Source organism: Struthio camelus, chromosome 2, assembly GCF_040807025.1.
Source record: "Struthio camelus isolate bStrCam1 chromosome 2, bStrCam1.hap1, whole genome shotgun sequence".
NCBI lineage: Eukaryota > Metazoa > Chordata > Aves > Struthioniformes > Struthionidae > Struthio > Struthio camelus.
In genome coordinates, this window is record NC_090943.1 from 104969551 (window position 1) to 104989264 (window position 19714).

The following is a 19714-nucleotide window of genomic DNA, read 5'->3' on the forward strand; positions in this document are numbered from 1 at the left end:
GTAGGTAGGGTTCTTAAAAGACACCTGAAGAAAACGACAGGACCCCCCCAAAAAAAGAGTTTTAAATCAAGAATATCTGTGTTGGCTTTTTTTTTTGGTTGTTGTTTCTTTACAACACTTTAACCAGAACAAGAGTTTTTCTTTATCTGGGGGTGAGGGAAGGATATGCATTTATGATGCATGGGTCTTAACCTTAGACTTCAGTATCAAGTCTCTTCAGTTTTCTGCCACCAAGTTCTCTGAAGGAAAAAAAAGATTGCAGTAGAAATTTTCAAGACTAACTGAAGAAGGAGATTGTCTGAACCATCATAAAAATCAACCAGATTTTCACTCTAGAATTTAAGAAGTCTGATTTCAAGCTTAAATCAAGTCACATTTAAAATTAAGATTTGAGCTTAAGCAATTTGGTAGGGAAGAAGTTATTGAACAACCATTTCAAAGAACCTTGTATCAATCATTTTCTATTTATTAGAAGGTTCCTAAAGCTCTCAAAAAAACAAGTTAACAAGATCTGACACTTCTTAAATGAAGGGAACAACCTTTGTCTGTATCTTAAAAAATGCAGAAGAAAGTGTGGTATGTAAGATGTTCATGGAGGCTATCCATGGTAATGGGATAGGCCAATTTTTGAAACAAATAAAGGCATGTTGGGGAAGATCCTCTGATACTACAAATACAGTATTTTTTCCCCCACAAAATGAGAAAACTTCCCTTTAAATAAAGCTTTATTTTCATCTGTTGTATCATATAAGGATCTTTGAAAATGTCATACCGGAGGTCTAGTTTTTAAAGGGTATTTTGGAGGGTTCAGTCCCCTGCCTAGTTCAACAAGTAGGCACAAGACATTCTCATGAAACTTCATAATTTTTGTCAAGCTTATATACTGACAATTTTACAATGCCTACAAAATAAAGCTGCAGATGTCTTAAAAGACGAAATAAACCTTGGGAGAACAGATTTTGCATGCATCTCCTGGATTTGCCTTTTTGTACCACAAGCTATAGTCACAAATAAAAATAATTAATTTAGTTTCAAAGGCACACGGGTTACAAGAAAGCTCTCTCTTAACAAGATGAAATGAAAAGGCATATTCTTCTACTATATGATATTCTACTTATATAAAAAAATGGTTTTTTGCTTTTCATTTTATTCTAATGTATCTCAATAGCAGATCATAAACTTCACAAAACCCTTGCTCAGACTTGCTTAAGTCTCTTGCCTGCAAAGAGTTACTTTTTCAAGTATTTCCACTCAAGGCACAGGGACTATTTACATGCCTAATTTAACCATGAAAAGAAATCTTTGCATGTCTGAGGCCTTACACACTTACTAGAAAAAGCCAAGAACTTGGTGAGCTCAGGAAAAAAAATATGGCTATGAATTTATACTTGTATTTATTTATTTATGTTTACTGCAAAACACTAGATTAGCAGCCACAGGTATAAGCTTTACTCTGAAAAATATATATAATGAGAAAAAAATATTAGTAGTCATCCAGCTATAATACTGAGACACAGTTCAGGAGATGCCCTCCTTCCAAGAACCTACTTCACCGCTTCTGGAAAGATCGTACCAATGAACTAATGAAGATATTAAGGCACATCAAATATTCAGGTATTTAGAAATATACTTACCTGTAACATCATCAGATTTTCAAATATTTCTAAATAAAGGTTCATTAGTCTACAGCAATCTTGTCTGGCAGATGAGAAAAATATTATTTCCTCTTTCTAGAGTCAGCAAACTGAAATGAAGTGAAAAGTTACAGTAGCTTGTCCTTGGCCATGAAGTTCATTGTGATGGCTAAGAATGGAATTCAGGAATCTTGGTTTACAGTCATGAGGTGAAATGTTGTTTCTAGCAAAGCCAAATAAAATTCCAGTAGACTCTCCAGGGGAGAGACTACACATGACTCCACAACAAATTAGACAAATTGTCTCTAACACGAATATACATATGCTTAACTTAGAAAAGGAATATGGGAAATTCCAGCTGTTACAGTTAACTTGGATTTCAAAAGGTTTTGCAAAGTCCTTCTTGAATGGCTTAAGAAAATTAAGCAGCAGCTATTGGACACAATCCTCAAATAGATAAATAACTGTTTAGAAGATAGGAAACAGACAGAATAAATGGTGTGTTTTCACACAGGAACGTTTCTACAGGACACGTGCTAGGAATTCTGCCATTCAATACATTCATAAATGATTAGAAATGAGGGTGAACAAAGAGGTTACAAAGCTTGATGCTATTAATCTATTCAGGCTACTTAAGATAGTAAAGCTGGAAAAAACTCCATGCACTCAGTCTCATAAGATCTGTTTTGCACTACAAAATAGTAGCTGAAATAGTGCTACAAAATAGTAGCTGAAATTCAGTGAACAACAACAAAAACATCCTAAAAGATGCACACAGAATACACAGAAAAAAATAAGTAAGCTAGGATTCTTCCGCCTGGAAAAGAGGCAACTGAGAGCAGTGGTGATCAAGATCTAAGGCCATGAGAATCTTTTAGAGACTAAATAGGGGAGAACTGCTTGTTCCCCCTTCCAATGCAAGAACTATGATGATTCAAATTAAGCTACCCAGTTAAAAATACAAAGTGATGAGACTGTTCTTCACACAGTCTGTAGCTAAATTTTGTTACTCTCCTTGTCCGAGACTGCTGCAGATACTTGAATTAGTGTAAAATTCAATTAGTGTACCAGCAATGCTGAGTGACTTTCTCAATACACTGAAAACACTTCTGACTGGAAAGTTGCCAAGCTGCAAATTCTCAATGCCCGAAAAAGTAATCAAGGAGCACATCCCTACATCTACCCTCTTCTTATATGCTCACATAGGCATTTGTTCTTAGCTAGTGTTCGGTAAAGGATGTTGAGTCAGATAAGTCCATTTAACAAATTATGGCCATTTTAATTTGTTATGCTTTGGGGAGCATCCTTGAATTTAGAGATTCAAGTGCAAAACATTCTAAAATGTCAAATGCAGCACACACTTTTTTTTTCCCCCTCCTCTCTCCAACTTACCTATAAGGTCTGTAGGCCCAGTTCCCAAGTTTTCTCCTCTAATTGTCACTTTTGTCCATGAGATGCCCTCGTTGGGAGAGATGCCAGTTACAAGCGGGGGCTGCCGTGCTCGAGACATGATGTCTCTCTTCAGTTAGTTCACCTGTTCAGTAAGAAGTAATCACTTAAAAACAATAATTATATTATATAAAAATTATAAAAAATGTTAAGCTGCTCTTATAAAATGAAAGAAAAAACATGAATGTAAATACAAACAGATACTCTCAAAACCCTTTTTGCCACATATTCACCAAACAATGCAGAATAACTACACTTTCTTTTCATTTAATTTTTTAAATTATGTATATCTCCAGTTCTGAACTGTAAAACTAAAAAAAAAATCCTAAACTTTCACAATACTCAATGAAACAATATACATATCCCAAAACACTGATACTACATTTAAAATGGGTCTGTTGCTCAGTCACAGAACGGTTGAGGTTAGAAGGAGATCATCTAGTCCAACCTCCCTGCTCAAGCAGGGTCCTCTAGAGCACATTACCCAGGATCCCGTCCAGGCAGCTTTTGAATATCTCCAGCGAAGGAGACTCCACTCCCTCTCTGGGCAACCTGTGCCAGCACTCACTCACCCTCACAGTCGAGAAGTTTTTTCTCAGGTTTAGGTGGAACTTCCTGTGCTTCAGTTTGTGCCCGTTGCCTCTTGTCCTGTCACTGGGTACTACGGAGAAGAGACTGGCCCCATCCTCTCGACACCCTCCCTTCAGATACTTGTACACACTGATGAGATCGCCTCTCAGTCTTCTCTTCTCCAGGCTGAACAGGTCCAGCTCTCTCAGCCTTTCTTCATAGGAGAGATCTTCCAGTCCCCTCATCATCTTAGTAGTCCTTTGCTGAACTCACTCCAGGAGCTCTATGTCTCTCTTGTCCTGGGGAGCCCAGAAGTGGACACAGTACTCCAGGTGAGGCCTCCCCAGGGCTGAGGAGAGGGGCAGGATCACCTCCCTCCACCTGCTGGCAACACTCTGCCTCATGCACCCCAGGAGACCATTGGCCTTCTTGGCCACAAGGGCACACTGCTGGCTCAGTGCTGGCACACTACTGGCCAGCTTCTTGTCCACCAGGACTCCCAGGTTCTTCTCTGCAGAGCTGCTTTCCAGCAGGTCAACCCCCAGCCTGTCCTGGTGCCTGGGGTTATTCCTCCCGAGGTGCAGGACCCTACAACTTGCCTGTGTTGAACTTCAGGAGGTTCCTCTCCGCCCAGCTCTCCAGCCTGTCCAGGTCCCCCTGAATGGCAGTACAGTCTTCTGGTGTATCAGCCACTCCCCCCAGTTTAGTCTCATCAGCAAACTTGCTGCAGGTGCACTCTGTGCCTTCCTCCAGGTCATCGATGAATACATTGAACAAGACTGGACCCAGGACTGACCCCTGGGGGACACCGCTAGCTACAGGCCTCCAATTAGACTCTGCGCCACTGACCACAACCCTCTGAGCTCTGCCATCCAGCCAGTTCTCAATCCACCTCAGCCTCCACTTATCCAACCCACACTTCCTGAGTTTCCCTAGGAGGATGTGATGGGAGACAGTGTCAAAAGCCTTGCTCCTCTATTAGAAAGTTATTATTGTATTGCTAAACTAAGTTCACACATTTGGACTACCATCCCATCAAAAGGGGACTGACTGGCGCACACACACTCCCAAGGGAGGGAATCCCCAGCACTAGTTTGTATAATGCATCGATGTTTATATAAGCTGAAAGAAGTAAAACATACTGAGAGACACTATACTAACAGAGAACATCAATAAAATAAATAATAGCCCAACTGATCAACGTAAATGTACACAAAATTATTGGAGAAGCATTTCCAGATGAGTTTCTTTTTGTATATGAAGCTAGAAGGCAACTCAAACCAGTTTAACTATCTCTACAATAGAAACACCAACCTAGTACCCATGTCCTGCAGTCTGCATTCAATTCACTATGCAACCGATTATGAATTCTAGTTGCCTGTTAGCAGTCTCCTTTGCACAGCTCTGCAAACACACGGAACAGATGAGTATGGCCTGAAGCACATTAGCTCCCACCAATTTCTCCACATTTAAAATTCTTCTGGCACACACAGCCTGCCCATAGGGACACCAGTACTACAGAAGTCATAAGACAGGCACAAGATAAAATTTCTTTTAAGGACTCCCACGGTAATTCTGTATCATCTATTCCATTTCATGATGGCTGAATTCTTTTACTGAGACACAACAGCATATTTAAAATTCCAAGTAAAAATCTCATTCGGAACCCTGTAAAGCAATCTACAACTAGTTTCTAATAGGAATTTATCCGCCATAGAAAGGTAACACTCAGACATAACCCATGGGAAAAAAAAGCATTTCTTAACCCCCCAAAACCCCATAAAGTATGATGAAAGACTTGAGTATTCAGAAATCATAGATGCATAAATAGAACACTTCAGTATCTACAACTTTAAAAGCTGGTCAGAAACATGTGGAATGTCAGCCAAGCACCATAGGTGTCTCCAATATATTTTAATTTTCTACCTTTGGATCAAGGTATATTTTCTATTTCTACTTGCAAATAACCAAGTCCATGAAACTCTGTAAAGTACCCTGAACAAAATGCTACAGTAAAATTGCAGTTTTCAAGCACTTGCATTTGGAAATGCCAGAATTAAGAGAGTAAGTTATCTTTGTTTCAGTCTCTTCTGCATTTACAAAACACAGCAGTTGTAGAATCAAACACTATGCTTCTAGAGAACCTCTCCACCTTTTTCAGCGTATGACAACCTGCCAGAAAGATGACAGAGGCTGTTACCAACAAAACTCCCGATTCATTTTCTTAAGTTAGAAAGCACACTGAAAATGAAGATGGAAACTGGAAAGGCAGGAGATCTCCACACTGCCCCTGAACAGGGTTGTCCTTCAACAGGATTCTATTGCTGTCTGTACCACAGATGTATAGGAGGTCCTCTATGACAAAACTCTCCAGTAACAATTTTATCTTCTCAGTTTCCGGGTGTCCAACTTCAGATCTGAGGAGCTGAGAGTTCACAGCCACAACTAAAGTCAATGGGAAATGTTCTCTGAACATAGGAAGTGCTATACAATGCTCTGAAACACTTTGGTCCTAAATAATAATCTCAAATCTAAAAATACAGTTGATCTTAATAGTCTTTTTCAGTTTCACATGTTTAAAATAGGAATGCAACAACACATCTCAAAAGGTATTTTGAAGTTATACTCACTAATACAGAAAAGGCATTCAGATACTATGAACACCACAGAACTATTAATTTCTTCAGAGACATTTTTGAGATTACCTCTGAAAAGTGTGCCATTAATAAGAGATGTGGATTCCTGCTGAAGTAGCAAAAACTGGGAAAGTTGTAGTATGTGAGCAATGCCCTGGACACGAAGGAAATCTAGTAAGAACCTATGATAACACTCATGATATGCGTTTGGATCTCAGATTTTTTTTTTTTTTTAGACTGCCTTAACTTCACAACATTATAAAGTACATTATGTTTTTAGTATAATATTGATTTCCCAGGCTTTCGCAAACAACAAACTGCTGAAAAAAGTATTTTACAATGTAGTATCATATAGATGTTCTTATAAGTAAGTATGTAAAACGCTGGAACTTTTCACGTCTACCGTAACGCTGGAGGAGTAATCTACAGATGTAATCTACAGCCTTGCAGAACAACACCGAAGGAGAGTAGGACAATATCAGCAGATTACGAAGACATGAGCTGGCAGTAGTACCCAGATACAGAAAAGAAGGTTGTACTCTGGTAGGCAGAGCACCCTATCTCCTGCTTCCTTATGCCCTAGTTCTATTTCTTTCCCAGCACCATTTTCTTCCTCGCACAGAGAGAGCCTGTCTCTGCCTCATTTCAAATCTGAGACTAAGACCTACTTTTGCAGCTGAACTATTTCCTGCTCCTATCCTGTCAGATTTTCCTTCTGCCTTCTTATCCATAAGGTCAAGGGGGTTTGTTTTGTTTTCCAATACATTCCAATACGCTCTTCAAATCCTGACACCTTGATAATTCCTTTTCCTTATCTCCTGTTTCTTACCCCCAATCACCTTGTTCAGACAGACGACCTGAACTCCTATTGCTCCACTTCCTCTCTGTAGGCAAAATCTACAGAGCCAGTCTTCCCTTAAGATTCCCAGTCTGGGAACTACGTGGCTTGCCTAGCTCATCTGCCCTGTACTGGACCGAGATGGCTTCCTTTGCTGTGTTATCTCACCTGATGAAACAATGGGCACCTCAATACAAACAAATGTTCCAACTCCCTTTTCTAAACCTAATGTTGCCTGGAGCAACCAAAAGTCAGGGAAAGTCTTGTTTATTCCTATACATTACAAGGTGCATACAGATAGAAGTTCAGACCTTCCAGAATTCAAGGTTTCCTCTCTAGTTGTGTGCAAAGAAGATCAGCAGAAAAGAATCATCAGTTGCATAATTTGCCTAAGAAAAGAAAGCTAAATCACATATATCCCTCACAGGCTTAACTACATAGTCTTTCCAGCTTTCCTCACATACCCTCAGCAGAGCTGGAAGATGTGCAACAGCTGTAAAGACCCAGTGGGGTTACCTCCTCATATCCACACGTAGCCAACCTCTGCAGGAAGCAGCAAATGTTGTCTCAGTGAGATGACTCTGAACACCATTTTTACTTCTGAGCAATATTTTAATAGAGGTTTATATAGACTATTAATCTCTAACACGGATGAAAAAAGGCAAACTTTAGGAACTCATCAGTAATATTGAGAGGAAAGAATCCTGATGAAAAGTAGTAGAATAGAAGCTATGTTGGTATTACTTGGTTGCCTCCCCTCCTCCCCAAATATTATGATTTCCTTGCATTGCAGCTATTGTTTCTTTTAAAATGTCTAGGCATACAGGTAATTGGTTTGAATTAATACCAAAACTCAGAAGTAATATTACAACATATTTTTCTGGATTTGAGAAATGGGCACCAGATCGCTCTTCACGATGAGCTGAATAAACTCAATAAAAACACTGAGCCTCCTCAAGTCTAATATTCCTTCTGAAGTATTCCCATATTTATTGCAGAATTGCTTTAAAATACCTCACTGGACTGAGAAGACCATAGTAAATCTCAACACATCACAAAAGCACTATGGGACTGAGATGTTCTGTTACCTTTTTTTTTTTTTTTTTTTAAATAGCAATTGGTTTCATTTATTTAAAAGAGTACGTAAGGTACTCCATGGATTCTACCCTGCCCACAAAGATCAAACAAATGCTTGGGGGCCTTCCATTCATCTATAGTATTTCCACTCCTTCTTCTCTTTGACAAATATGTCAAGAGCCAAAATGACTGGACTGCTTATTGGGAAGCAGATCCTATATGCGAAGATTGCTGAGTGTGGTTTGAATATCTTACACGGAAAACAGGTCCACTATAAGTTACACAGAGACCATCCACTTGCATTACAGACAAGCATTTGTGAACTGATTTTATTCTGATGCTAACCTTAAGTGCTACAAAGAAGATAAAACAGCATGTTTCTATGCCCCCAAATCAAGTTTCTAATTCTTTTAAAATCTTTAAGGTAAAGTTGAAAAAAATTATTTGGATTATGAAAAAGTACACTAACTAGTCCAATTATGAACTTTAGTTGCAATTCTATACACTGCCCTAAACTGAAAACCTATTACACAGTTCATTGTTCATCAGCTTTATAAATGCTACTTGGAAAAGAAAAATGTCTTGTTAATAAGTATTCCCAAAACTATGCTGCCAGACAGTGGAAAGTATTTTCTGCTTATGTTGTCTTCAGAGCATCAATTTTTTCCTCCTCTCCGCAAGAATCCCAAGTTTTAAAACCCTGAAAAATACAGTGTCCTAGAGAATGTGTATTATGGTAAGTGTCCAGAGAGGCTTCCTCCTACATATATATTCATAATGTTCAATTTTTTACATATATATCTATATCTATCTATATCTATATAGATATAGATAAAAATATAAAATTCACCCTTCTTGGTGAATGACTGCTTTTTATATGGTCTAGGGGAAGCTGCATAAAGACAGTCTTTCTACACAAGACATTTCTTCTGAGGAGACAGGCTTACTGAAGAAGTGTTCACAAGAGTCCGCTCTCGCAGTAGACAATATTCTTTACACTAACAGAGGCCTCTTTCTTTCTTCACTCCCCCCTCCCCACATTTTTTTTCCCTTAAACTTCATTTCCTCACAGTATCTCCTCAATAGTTTAACACGGATGACATCTGTTTGACTGCTCCCATGATCTTGACCATATTATTCTATTATTCTGTCACAATTCTTGTTATGAAGTGCAAGGAGTTAGAAAGCCTCCGTGAAGACCACCTACAACAAAGCCATCTTGAAAAATGTCTTTAATAAACATAATTCTTGTCTTTACATGAGCTTCTCAAATAAACCGTCCTATCGCAAAAGTTTGGTTCCAGAAAGTCACACAGACAGTTTCGAACATTACAAGCTTGCAAAAGAGGGCATGTCTTCACTCTATCCCAAGAAAAGCCACTTTAAGAAAGAGTAATGAAGAAACAAAATAGGGCCCAACATGAGGAAAAAATATAAGCCAAGTTGCTCTTCTGACTTTTGTAAATCTTCACCTGGTTTGAGAATTTTTAAATAGGTTTCCACATTCAACTTTCAATGACAAGCAGAGAGGAAACGCAAAGACAAAGGAAATCACCACTACCTACTAGAACAGTTCTGTAAAGCATAGTACTGCTTACTACTCTGGAAGAAATAGCAAAATATGAAATAAGTGAACAGTTCAGGATTCAGGGATATTACATTGGCAAGTAATTTCATATCACAAAGTAAAACTACAAGCATGACCTTTAGAAGCGAATTAACAACCAGATGCATCTCACAAGTTTCATCAATGGAAAAATTCGCAGTTGAGATGTTTTAAAAAGGAGTTCCTAGCTTCTAAAAGAGGACAGTAAGTTGGTTGCAACGACTGAAAACTGAGCTAAGTTAAAGTTTTCAGAGGTGCTTTGTCACAGACACTGAACTTAAAATATTTTCTCAGACAAGGGAGAATCAAGGTCAACGTAAGCGCCACGGTCATCTGGCAGAGGGAATTGCAAGTTGTAAAGAAGGAAGTGAAGAACAAGCCTATTTGTCATCTCTGAGAAAATCTAAGCTAAAAGCAATCTAAAAACAACATACATAGAGAATGAAAGTCTTCAGGTATCAAAGAATTTTCTGTTCTCTCTCATATATGAACTATATGACAGAACATATGATTTATAAAATTTTGATGCAGGTACAGCTGGAATGACCAAAGCATCTTCAATGTTCAAATCACAATATGCCTCAGATGTTGTTGTTTCCTTTAAAAAAGCAAACAAACCAGAAATCAGTACATTATATACCCTTATCACACCAACATCAGAGCATTAAACCTTCTCTGAATGAACAGATCTATGAAATACCCTTTTTTTAAACAAACAATAAATACTCAGATTCCAGAACCTAGGTGATGGCCTTTTCTCCTTAAACTACACAAACTAGTGCTTCTACTAAATAAATCTAATAATTTGTTTTCACTAGAAACCCAAAGAGTCCCCCCAAGTACAACACTACAACAGTCAGTGAAGCAACACGGCAAATGACCTTGAGAAGGACAACAAAGCAAAAAGTTTCCTACATGTTTGTATTCAAAACCATTACAAAAATGATGAAAAACACTATTGCAACCTTTTCTGTGCTTCATCTTCCCAATAATATAAATTCAGACAGACAATCTACATAAACTAAGATTTAAAAGTATCCAAAAAGCAGCACTGTGAAAATAACTGACATTTATTAACCCCTCTGGAGATCTTCAGTGCCCTAGAATTTCCACAGCCTTCAACACTGCATTAATAATACAAAGCCCATTCCTGCAAGCCTGCCAGAAAAGACTGGGAAGTGAATAAGCCAAACAATGCTGAAATTCCAAGTGATATTAAGAATCTATGCATGTTTATTTAAATAATAAAAGAAGACTTGTCAATTTAAACAAGAAATGGTCATGAATCTTACATTTAGGGGAAAAAAAAACTCTTCAAAACATCACTAAGCTACTTATAATGAAAAGATGTAGAAACACAAAAAAGGCGGTAATTTCACTGTTGCACAGAAAAAACAAAGCCTCATTTGTCTTAGTCTGTCATATCCGGCATGTTGATTCAAGCCAATATTAACACTGACAAACATGTTAACCTACAGAACAATGTTACATGCCAAAATCAATTTCAAATTCAAAAGGTGTACAAGTTTTGAGATGAAGGGGGCAAATTACAGAGGGGGAAAAAAATAAAGACCGAGTATTAAATGACATGATGTCCTTCTCTATTTAAAAGGGCCACTGAATATTCCAATCGGCCGTGAAGTCTGCACTAGAGATTTTTGTTTTAGAGCAGACAAGGAGTAAGTTTTTTTTCCCAATGGCTATACTTGCATATTTCATCAATATCTTAGATGTCCTGCTTTACTTAAATCCAGCAAGGTACATCTTCATGGCCATATATCTTGACATAGTGAAAGCAAAATAATCACAGCACTCAGCAATACCATTAACATTTCTGAGTCACAAGGGATTAAAAGGCTGGACCCGAAGCAGATGCTGTGAAAGCACTCGCTAGAGGAGTTCAGTGCATATTTCAGACTGCACTGCAGCTGTGAGGGATTGACACCGCTAACTGTGGAATCAAGCTCAGGAGAAACTCTGGGCACAGTTCCGGCATCCGAAATAAATTAAAGTAAACAGTGTTGCTCTCTCTCATCCACCCTGTTAGCAGCCTCTCGGTTGAGCTGGAGACCACACACCCAGACCACACAGCACCAGCTGAACTCACTCGCACGCAACATCTAGAAGCTGTCACTCTGCTGGGGTATGAGGAGGAAAAGGGGGGGCAGAGGGGACACATGCACGCACGTGTGTATGTGTGTGTGTGTGTGTGTGTGTGCGCGCGCGCGCACGCACATGTATCTGGAGAAAAACTGCTTGCTCTCTCTCCTCCTATCATTACAGCTGGCTATGTTTTGTGTGGTTAAGAAGGAGGAAAAGAAAGAAGGGATAACAAAAAGACCTATAAAACCTCACTAAGAAAACATACTGGTCTTGGCCTTTTGTAGTAATGATTTGCACTCCTTCTGTACTAGTTTAGTAGCTGACGAAGGGCTAACAAAGCATCCATTTAACATCAATTAACCTTCTATCACATGTCAAAAAAAAAAAAAAGACCAGTATAAATCCATTTCATTGCATATATTAAATGACAGCATCATATCAGATATGACACATCTCACCAACCTGTATATTTAAATGATTTTAATTCAGGAATTTTGATACGTTATTTATCTGGGGAAGAGAAAAGATTCCCAAATAACAATTAACTACAGATGAGATTATGACATTCAAATGCTGAATTTTTCCAAAAATGTTCTATTGTAAAATGAAGTTTTGTTCATTAATACCTTACACTATAAATAAGTTCAATGAAATTAATGAGATCATGTATAATACTGAGTTTGGGACTCACCAGCAAGAACTAAAAACAGTAAACCCTAAAAACAAATTTAAGAGGTGATTTATCTATTGTATAGATTAACAGAACCTTTTAAAGGGCTAGGTTTAGGGTGTCTCTTTGTTTCTTTTGTGTGGAAAAATAATTTCATCTGCTGATTGTATCACCTGTTCAAACAGAAAAAGCAGAAGCACTTTAATAAAATCTATTTTAGGTATAGTCTACTTTAAAAATAAGTGTTCCCTTCCCTTCTCGCCGCTCTGCCACCACCAACACACACACCTCCTCCATCAAACTCACCAGCACGTACACACATTCAACTCAATACACATACATAATCAAATAGTCCAGAACCAAACAGTCACATCTTCACCATCTCTCAAAATTTATTTACCTAAATAATAATCCCCATGTGCCAACTATCCATATTCAACAAGATCATCCACACTGCAATAATCCAAGTGTCAATACTAGCCCTATAAGCTTGGATTAGGATATTTTTGCTGCAGAAAATCTGATGAAAAATTTAAGAAATTGTCCATTTTACAAAAGACAACATTTTCAAAAAGTTAGCTTAGAAGTTCCATAACTTTATACTGAAAATAAATTATTTCCCCAATTTGTTAACTAAACCTACATACTGTTCTATACCAGTTTGTGGATTAGCAAACACTTTTGCTAACATATTCAATGTTACAGCACCTTCTCGATTACCAGCTCTTAAGTCAGACCAATTTAAGTTTTTTTGAAGGTCTGTTCTGGTAACACTGAGTTGGCTAGAGAAGAGCAATAGCTCAGAAGAAAATGTAAACAAAGAAAGTCTGAACATAGATGTTTCTTCCAAAAGTTTTCCCTATTTTGATTATAAATTGCATTGTAACTCTCCAGAAATTGTCACCTACTTGATTAAGAGCTTTTACATTTATTAGGTGAAGCATCACTATCATCTAATAACACTTTGAAGAAAAATCTTAAGCAAATGAACATATATAAATATAAAAAGAACCCCCAGCTTTACACAAAAACATACTGCAGATGGCCATAAATCTTACATTATTTTCTAAATTCTCACAAAACTAATGTTTTCCTACACCTACTTCTACCTCTAACAGCCAGTAAAAGTTTGCTTCACCTAGAAGCCATGCCCCTCACTATCATCCACTTAAACCATTCATCTCTCCTCTGTTCTGAGCTTCTAAATAATTTATAACTTTCTGTAGATTTTTTTTTGTCATTAGGACAACGGTAAAGAACCTTAATACTCTCATCATCCCTCCTCTCTATCTGATCTGATTCACAGGCAGAAATTAGAGACCAGTACTTCTAGCCTCAAAAATTTTCAAATATGCTTATGCAAATACATTCAGAAAGATCCAGAAGGTCAAAAAATAAAAATAAAATAAATAAATCTCAATGGATTGGCATCCCCCCCCAAAAAAAAAACAAAACAAAACAAGACACCATAGATTTTTCCTAAGCCCTATAACCATACAAATTATTCTTTATAAAAACACTATTAGACACTATATAATCACTGTAATTACACAGCATGCATGGTTGGAGTTTTAACTTTTGTTCTTGTAGGTAGGACTGCAATACTACATTTAATCTCTGCAGTGTGAGTTTTTTGGCAGCTTCTTTTGTTTCAACAATATTTAGAAGGAGAAGAAATGCACTCGTGTTACTGAGACTCCTGTATTTTCCACGCTCTCTCTCACATGCCCCTTTCTCAGCTCAGGAAAGCACTCAAGCCTTACACTATAGTATCTTTTCCCGTTCGTATTATCAAAAACATGTGCAAGTATTTCATTGTCTGACAGCCTGGGTGCACAGGTATTTTTCTACCATACTTCAGACTGCTTATAGCTTGCATAGTCTCAATCTTTATTTGCAGTCACCCACCTAAAATCCCATCTCCTGTATGGAATTACTGTGTTTCCAGAGTACTGAAGTTGTCTTGTGAGGAATGGAAGTTCCATAGCCTTCCATACTGATGAAAGGGAAACATGACAAAAATACATCATCTTTCTGTGTAGCTCCTTAGATTTTTGCCAAAAACACTTGTGTTCACTTTTCCAACAAGATGCAAGGGGTATATGTTGAAAACACGAGATTTGAAGTGTTACAAAATATAAAGTGTTCTAAAATATAAAATTTAAGGTTACTGCTTTTTTAATTGAGAATTCTGGGGATTATCTTTAAAAATTATATTTATCTGCAATACACATTTGAACAAGTGAACATTTAAAAAGGAACTTTTGCTTAACCTAACACTAAACATATAACTGCTAAAGACTTTTCAAAGCATATGGGGAACTTTCAAATACAGAGTACATTACTTTACACCGATGCACAAAGTGAAAGAAAAATTACAAAGTATAACAATATAAATGTTGGTATATTTAGACTTAGCTGATTCACAGAGACTTTTGCATTGCCAGAATCTCCTCCACTGGCTTCTGTGGAATACAGTCTAAAGTCTGCTTTTGAGAATTAAACTGGAAATCTGTAGTTCCCTTAAGGTCAAGGGAAAAATAGATCCATTAAGGGCTTGTTGTCTTAGAAGTTTTGTTTTCCTTAAAAACAAAACAAACAAACATGGAAAGGAAACACAGGATTTCACACCCATCTGTGAGTGCAATCCGAGTATTTTCTACTGAAAATGTCGAACTTAATGTCTGCATTGATTAGTTAACATTTCTTTTTTTAAAAAAGGCTACTGATCAATTTCCTTTTAAAGAAAAGGCACTAAATACTTTCTAAATAATATAAAAAGTAAACATAAAAATAATTTCTCCCTATACTCAAAATACACTGGAGAGAGAGAGATCTTCAGTTTAGTTTTCCTTAAAACATTAAATATTTAAGATTATTTTTCCTATTCCAAACTGCAACATACCAATCATGCAATTAATCCTTTTTTTACACGTTTATATAATTACTCAATTTTTTTTTTTGAAAAATCGCTTCAGGTTTCTTTTCTTAGAAGATCACAGAATGAGATTCTCCCTCCTGTCCTTTCCTCTTCCTCTAGAGTTTTGACACCAGGAGAACAAGTTGCAAACCAATTGCTTTTGAACTGAAGTACAGACACATAAGCAATAGGGAATAAATTCCAGATTAAGGTATAAAGACAATTTAGATCAGTTTTATCTCTGAATTGATACTTTGTGAGCTGTAAACACAGATTGTTGTGCATGCACTATCTAGTCATCCTTCATCCTACAAGCACCTTTGCAAACAAAATCTCCTTCACTGCCAAGCACCCTTTCCCTATTCTTAGAAAAAGCGATTTGAAACACAATGTTACACACCACAGATTTACAGAAAGTAGACAGTCTAAGACAAATCAAAGAAAAGCTGAAGAGTGAATGTCTTATTACTGCTGAAATATATTTACTTAGCTGTTCTTTCAGAAGATTTTGAACCTTCAGCTGACTTTTAAGTACACCAGCAGGTTCCACTCTTACTGAGAAGCTCTCAGAAATAAATGCAGCATTACACATGCATTCTTCTAAATGCTATTTTCGAGTCCTTCATTTTGAAATGAAGTACTACAAACTTCTTGTGTGGAATTTTTTTTTTTTTTTAAATGTACCTTTGTTTACATAACTAAGTAGTGACATACAGCCATTCAAAATACAAGCAGGTAATGTCCCTCAGACTTTCATAGGCCTGTTTTGTGCTGGAATACAAAACTGGACATTGTTTCATGTATTCTTTGAATAGCTGTCAGCATCCATGCTTTTAAAAACACCTTTTACATTCAGCTTTCTGTCACCATCCTATTGCAATTTCTATTTATTTATTTTTAATGAAGTAGATTCAGGGGTAAAGACCAGAAGGAATAGAATTAAAGTAACTCAAAATTGACGTTTATTTCCAAGTGTAGTGCTTAAGACGTACTGAATTTACAGCTAAATGAATAAATACATTGAAATAAATTAAAGTAAGGTTTAACACAACATACCTTAAAATTTTCACCACTAAGAGGCCGTGGACTCTGTGTTTCTAGTCTACCCACTTAATTGCTTTAGTTCAACTTCATTGGGAGGAGCAGCATAAGAACAAACTGCATTAATTATCAGTGGATACAGATCCTTTCTAATGGGACCTTGGGCAAACTATCAGTAGATTACATGTTATATCTTTATTGTCTGTTTTTGCCTCAAGAACTCTCAACAGCTACCAAAAAAAAAAAATGCTTCAGAATTGCAAGAAATCCTGCTACTCAAAATACTAAGATCTGAATGCTACAGATTCAAAATTATTCTGTGAACATTAGTTACCTCTTTTACTGAAAATGAACCAGTTTCCCCACGCGCACACAAAAACACTGCTCAAAGGACAAGGTGTTGAATTAGTTATTAAAGTTATTTCTTGCTGTTTAAGTTAATGACTTAGACTTAAAAGGAGTTTTTGATTGATTTTGAAAAATGTCCATTGCTTAGGCTATTTACTACGAATTTCTGATAAAGCAAATATAAAAGAATTAAGTGTCTGAACTAAGTCTCTGAAAAAGTGTGATTTACTGAACCAAGACCATGAAAACCCAAGACAACTCTACCTTACTGTATCAAAAAAAAAAAAAACACACACGTTTGATTGGTAACATGCTTTAATTAAATAGCTTCACCTCTGACACATACTAAAAAGACTAAATTTCCCATACAGAGGAAAAAAAACTTGGCATTACAATGTAAATTAGTGGCATTTTTACTGACATAAGTCACACTAGCATAAAGAAAGTAATCGCATCCTGTTTCATATGAATATTAAGACAACAAAAATCCCATATGAGTAAAAGCATCATTTTCCGAGGGCGGGCATAAACCACAAAAACTGTAAACTAAGCTATCCATGGGAAAGAACGCAGCAGCAGGGCACGCCTTTTGCTGCTTCTTGCTGGGTCAGTGCAAGTTGTGACAGATAGCAAGAATCAAACAGCTATTTTCTTCTTCACCTGAAGAAGAAAATAGACCTTTTTCCTAAGTCACAAAGTTGTTCATCTGCACTTTAGAGAAAAAAAAAAAAAAAAGAAGCCCTTTAACTATTCTGATGACTTTATCAAAAGCAAATTCAAACCAAAAGGTTTATAGTACTGAAACACACACAAATCATTACAGGAAGAAAAAAGTTTACTTATTTTAAGAATGATCAGAAAGTCAGGGAAGTTATAATAAGACTACTATTTTAAACTAAAATTTAAAGTGTGGATATTCATACTTTAGATTTAATATGATGGTCTGTCAGAGCTAAGATTGCTTAATACTTTATTGGCTTTCACTTCAAAGCTTTCTAGTATATAGTTAAAAACTGTTAATCTAACAAAGAGCAAGCAGTGAACCTGGAGAGAATGACAAGCTCTCCTTTGGAAACAGGGTCATTCCCGTGCTCAGACATCCATTCCCCCTGAAAAAATATCCTATTCAGCTTCCCAGTTAAAATATTGGAGAAGCAGGGAGGGAAGACGTTTGGTCACCAGCTCATAGACCCTTCTGGACTGCAATGCTGTCCAAGTGAGGGAGAAATTTACATCTGGGCAGAAAGGACAAAAAAAGAAAAAAAAAGGTCACAAAAAAATGTATCATGTGGAGGCAATGTATCACTACCAGTTAGTTATCAATGATAGTAATCATCTCTTAATCATTATATGCTATTTTGGTTTGTTCCAAACAAACTACATTATACTGTCTTCTTATTATATTTGCCTAATTGTGCATTTATTTCGGTAAGCAGTTTCTGAAAACTTGCCGTACCACTGAATGTGGATTTAAGAAATCAGACCCTCGAGTAACCAGCTCTTCAGGAGTCAGACCGTGCCCTCCCCTGCTTATTTCCTCTACTGCCCGTGCCCAACACGGTCACAATAATAATTTAAGGTCGTTCTAGACAAGTCTCAGTTCAGGGTATAACCAAGGCGGAACAGAAGCAACTTTACAGTGTTCCCGAGAGACCATTGTGAGGAATGAAACGGGTAAAACCCTCTACATGACACTCTGTCCGCAGGCTTTCAGGGCCTGTCCCACAAGCCCCCGAAAAGAGCTCCCTCACAAGCTCCCTCTCGGTATAGAGCCGAGACAGAGCACTACCTGGCTCGAGTGTAACCTCTCCCGGGCACCGTCCCCCACACAAACACCCAGCTGGGAGCAAGACACCGCGGGCGCACCCTCCCCTCCCGGAGGGGCCGCAAACGAGCCCGCATCTCCTTGCCCTGTCAGCGGTGCCCTGCCTCCCGTCAGCTGGCTGGGGGCAGGGCAGGGCAGGCGGGCTGCTGAAGCCGGGCAGTCACAGTTTCCCTCCCCCGCCAGGCGGCCCGGCCGTCCCCCTTCCCCCCGCCCAGGGCCGAGTCTCAGGCAGACAAGCCGGGGCGGACAGGTAGCGGCGGACCCCTGGGGCGGGGCGGAGCCAGCAGGTGCCTCGAGGGAGGCCTCAAAGCGCGAGACGGCAGAGAACAAACGACTCCTTCCACCTCCCCCCGCCCCGGCCCCAACGGCCGTTAACGGCACCTCCGTCCCCGCTCCCGAGGCAGGGGCGGGGCTTGGAACGCGGCACTCAACCCCGCCCGGCGGGCGCCAGCCCGACCCCCCCCCCTTTCCCCCGGGAGGGGAGGAAGGAGACGGGGCTGCCGACGGCAGGGCAACGGTCTCCGCCCCAGCGGGGGGAAGAAGCCGGAGCTGCCCCGCTGAGAGCCGGCTCCGCAGAGCCCAGCGGAAGCACAGGGGGGCGGGAGGCCACAGATTGTCACTCACCGGCCGCCGCCGCCGCTGCCGCCGAGTTTGTATCCGGCACCTGGGGCAGCTCCGCTCCCAGCAGCGCCTCCGCGTCCGGCAGACACAGGCACCTGCAGCCGCTGCCCGATAAAATCGATGGAACCCGGAGCAATCGAGGAGAAGCGGCCGCTCCCAACGGCCGTCGTGCTCCCAAGCCCCGCCCCCTTAAAGGCGCAGACCGTGGCGTCTGGCGGAGTCGGGCTGGTGGAGGGAGCCTTGGCTGCGGCCCCCCCCACATCCACCCACGCACCCCACACCGGCCCCCCGCACACCCCAAGCCCCCCACATCCACCCACGCACCCCACGCCGGCCCCCTACGCACCGCTTCACACCCCACACCTGCCCCCCCCAC

At 39.1% G+C, this 19714-nt stretch overlaps 1 protein-coding gene across 3 annotated transcripts in view; it reads right to left on the bottom strand.

The window, feature by feature from the left end:
* Positions 1-19476, bottom strand: part of EXOC2 (exocyst complex component 2) — a 147899-nt gene extending 128423 nt beyond the window's left edge. For 2 of the 3 annotated variants that reach the window (XM_068931992.1, XM_068931990.1), the window contains exons 1-2: positions 19342-19476; positions 3027-3168 (exon numbers count right to left, since the gene is read on the bottom strand). In XM_068931992.1, coding sequence (XP_068788093.1) covers positions 3027-3144 — 118 coding nt within the window. In that variant the 5' untranslated portion in view covers positions 3145-3168; positions 19342-19476. Of the gene's footprint in view, positions 1-3026; positions 3169-3655; positions 4771-19341 lie in introns of those variants that run through there. The other variant, XM_068931991.1, reaches the window with a different exon arrangement.
* Positions 19477-19714: the final 238 nt, after the last annotated feature.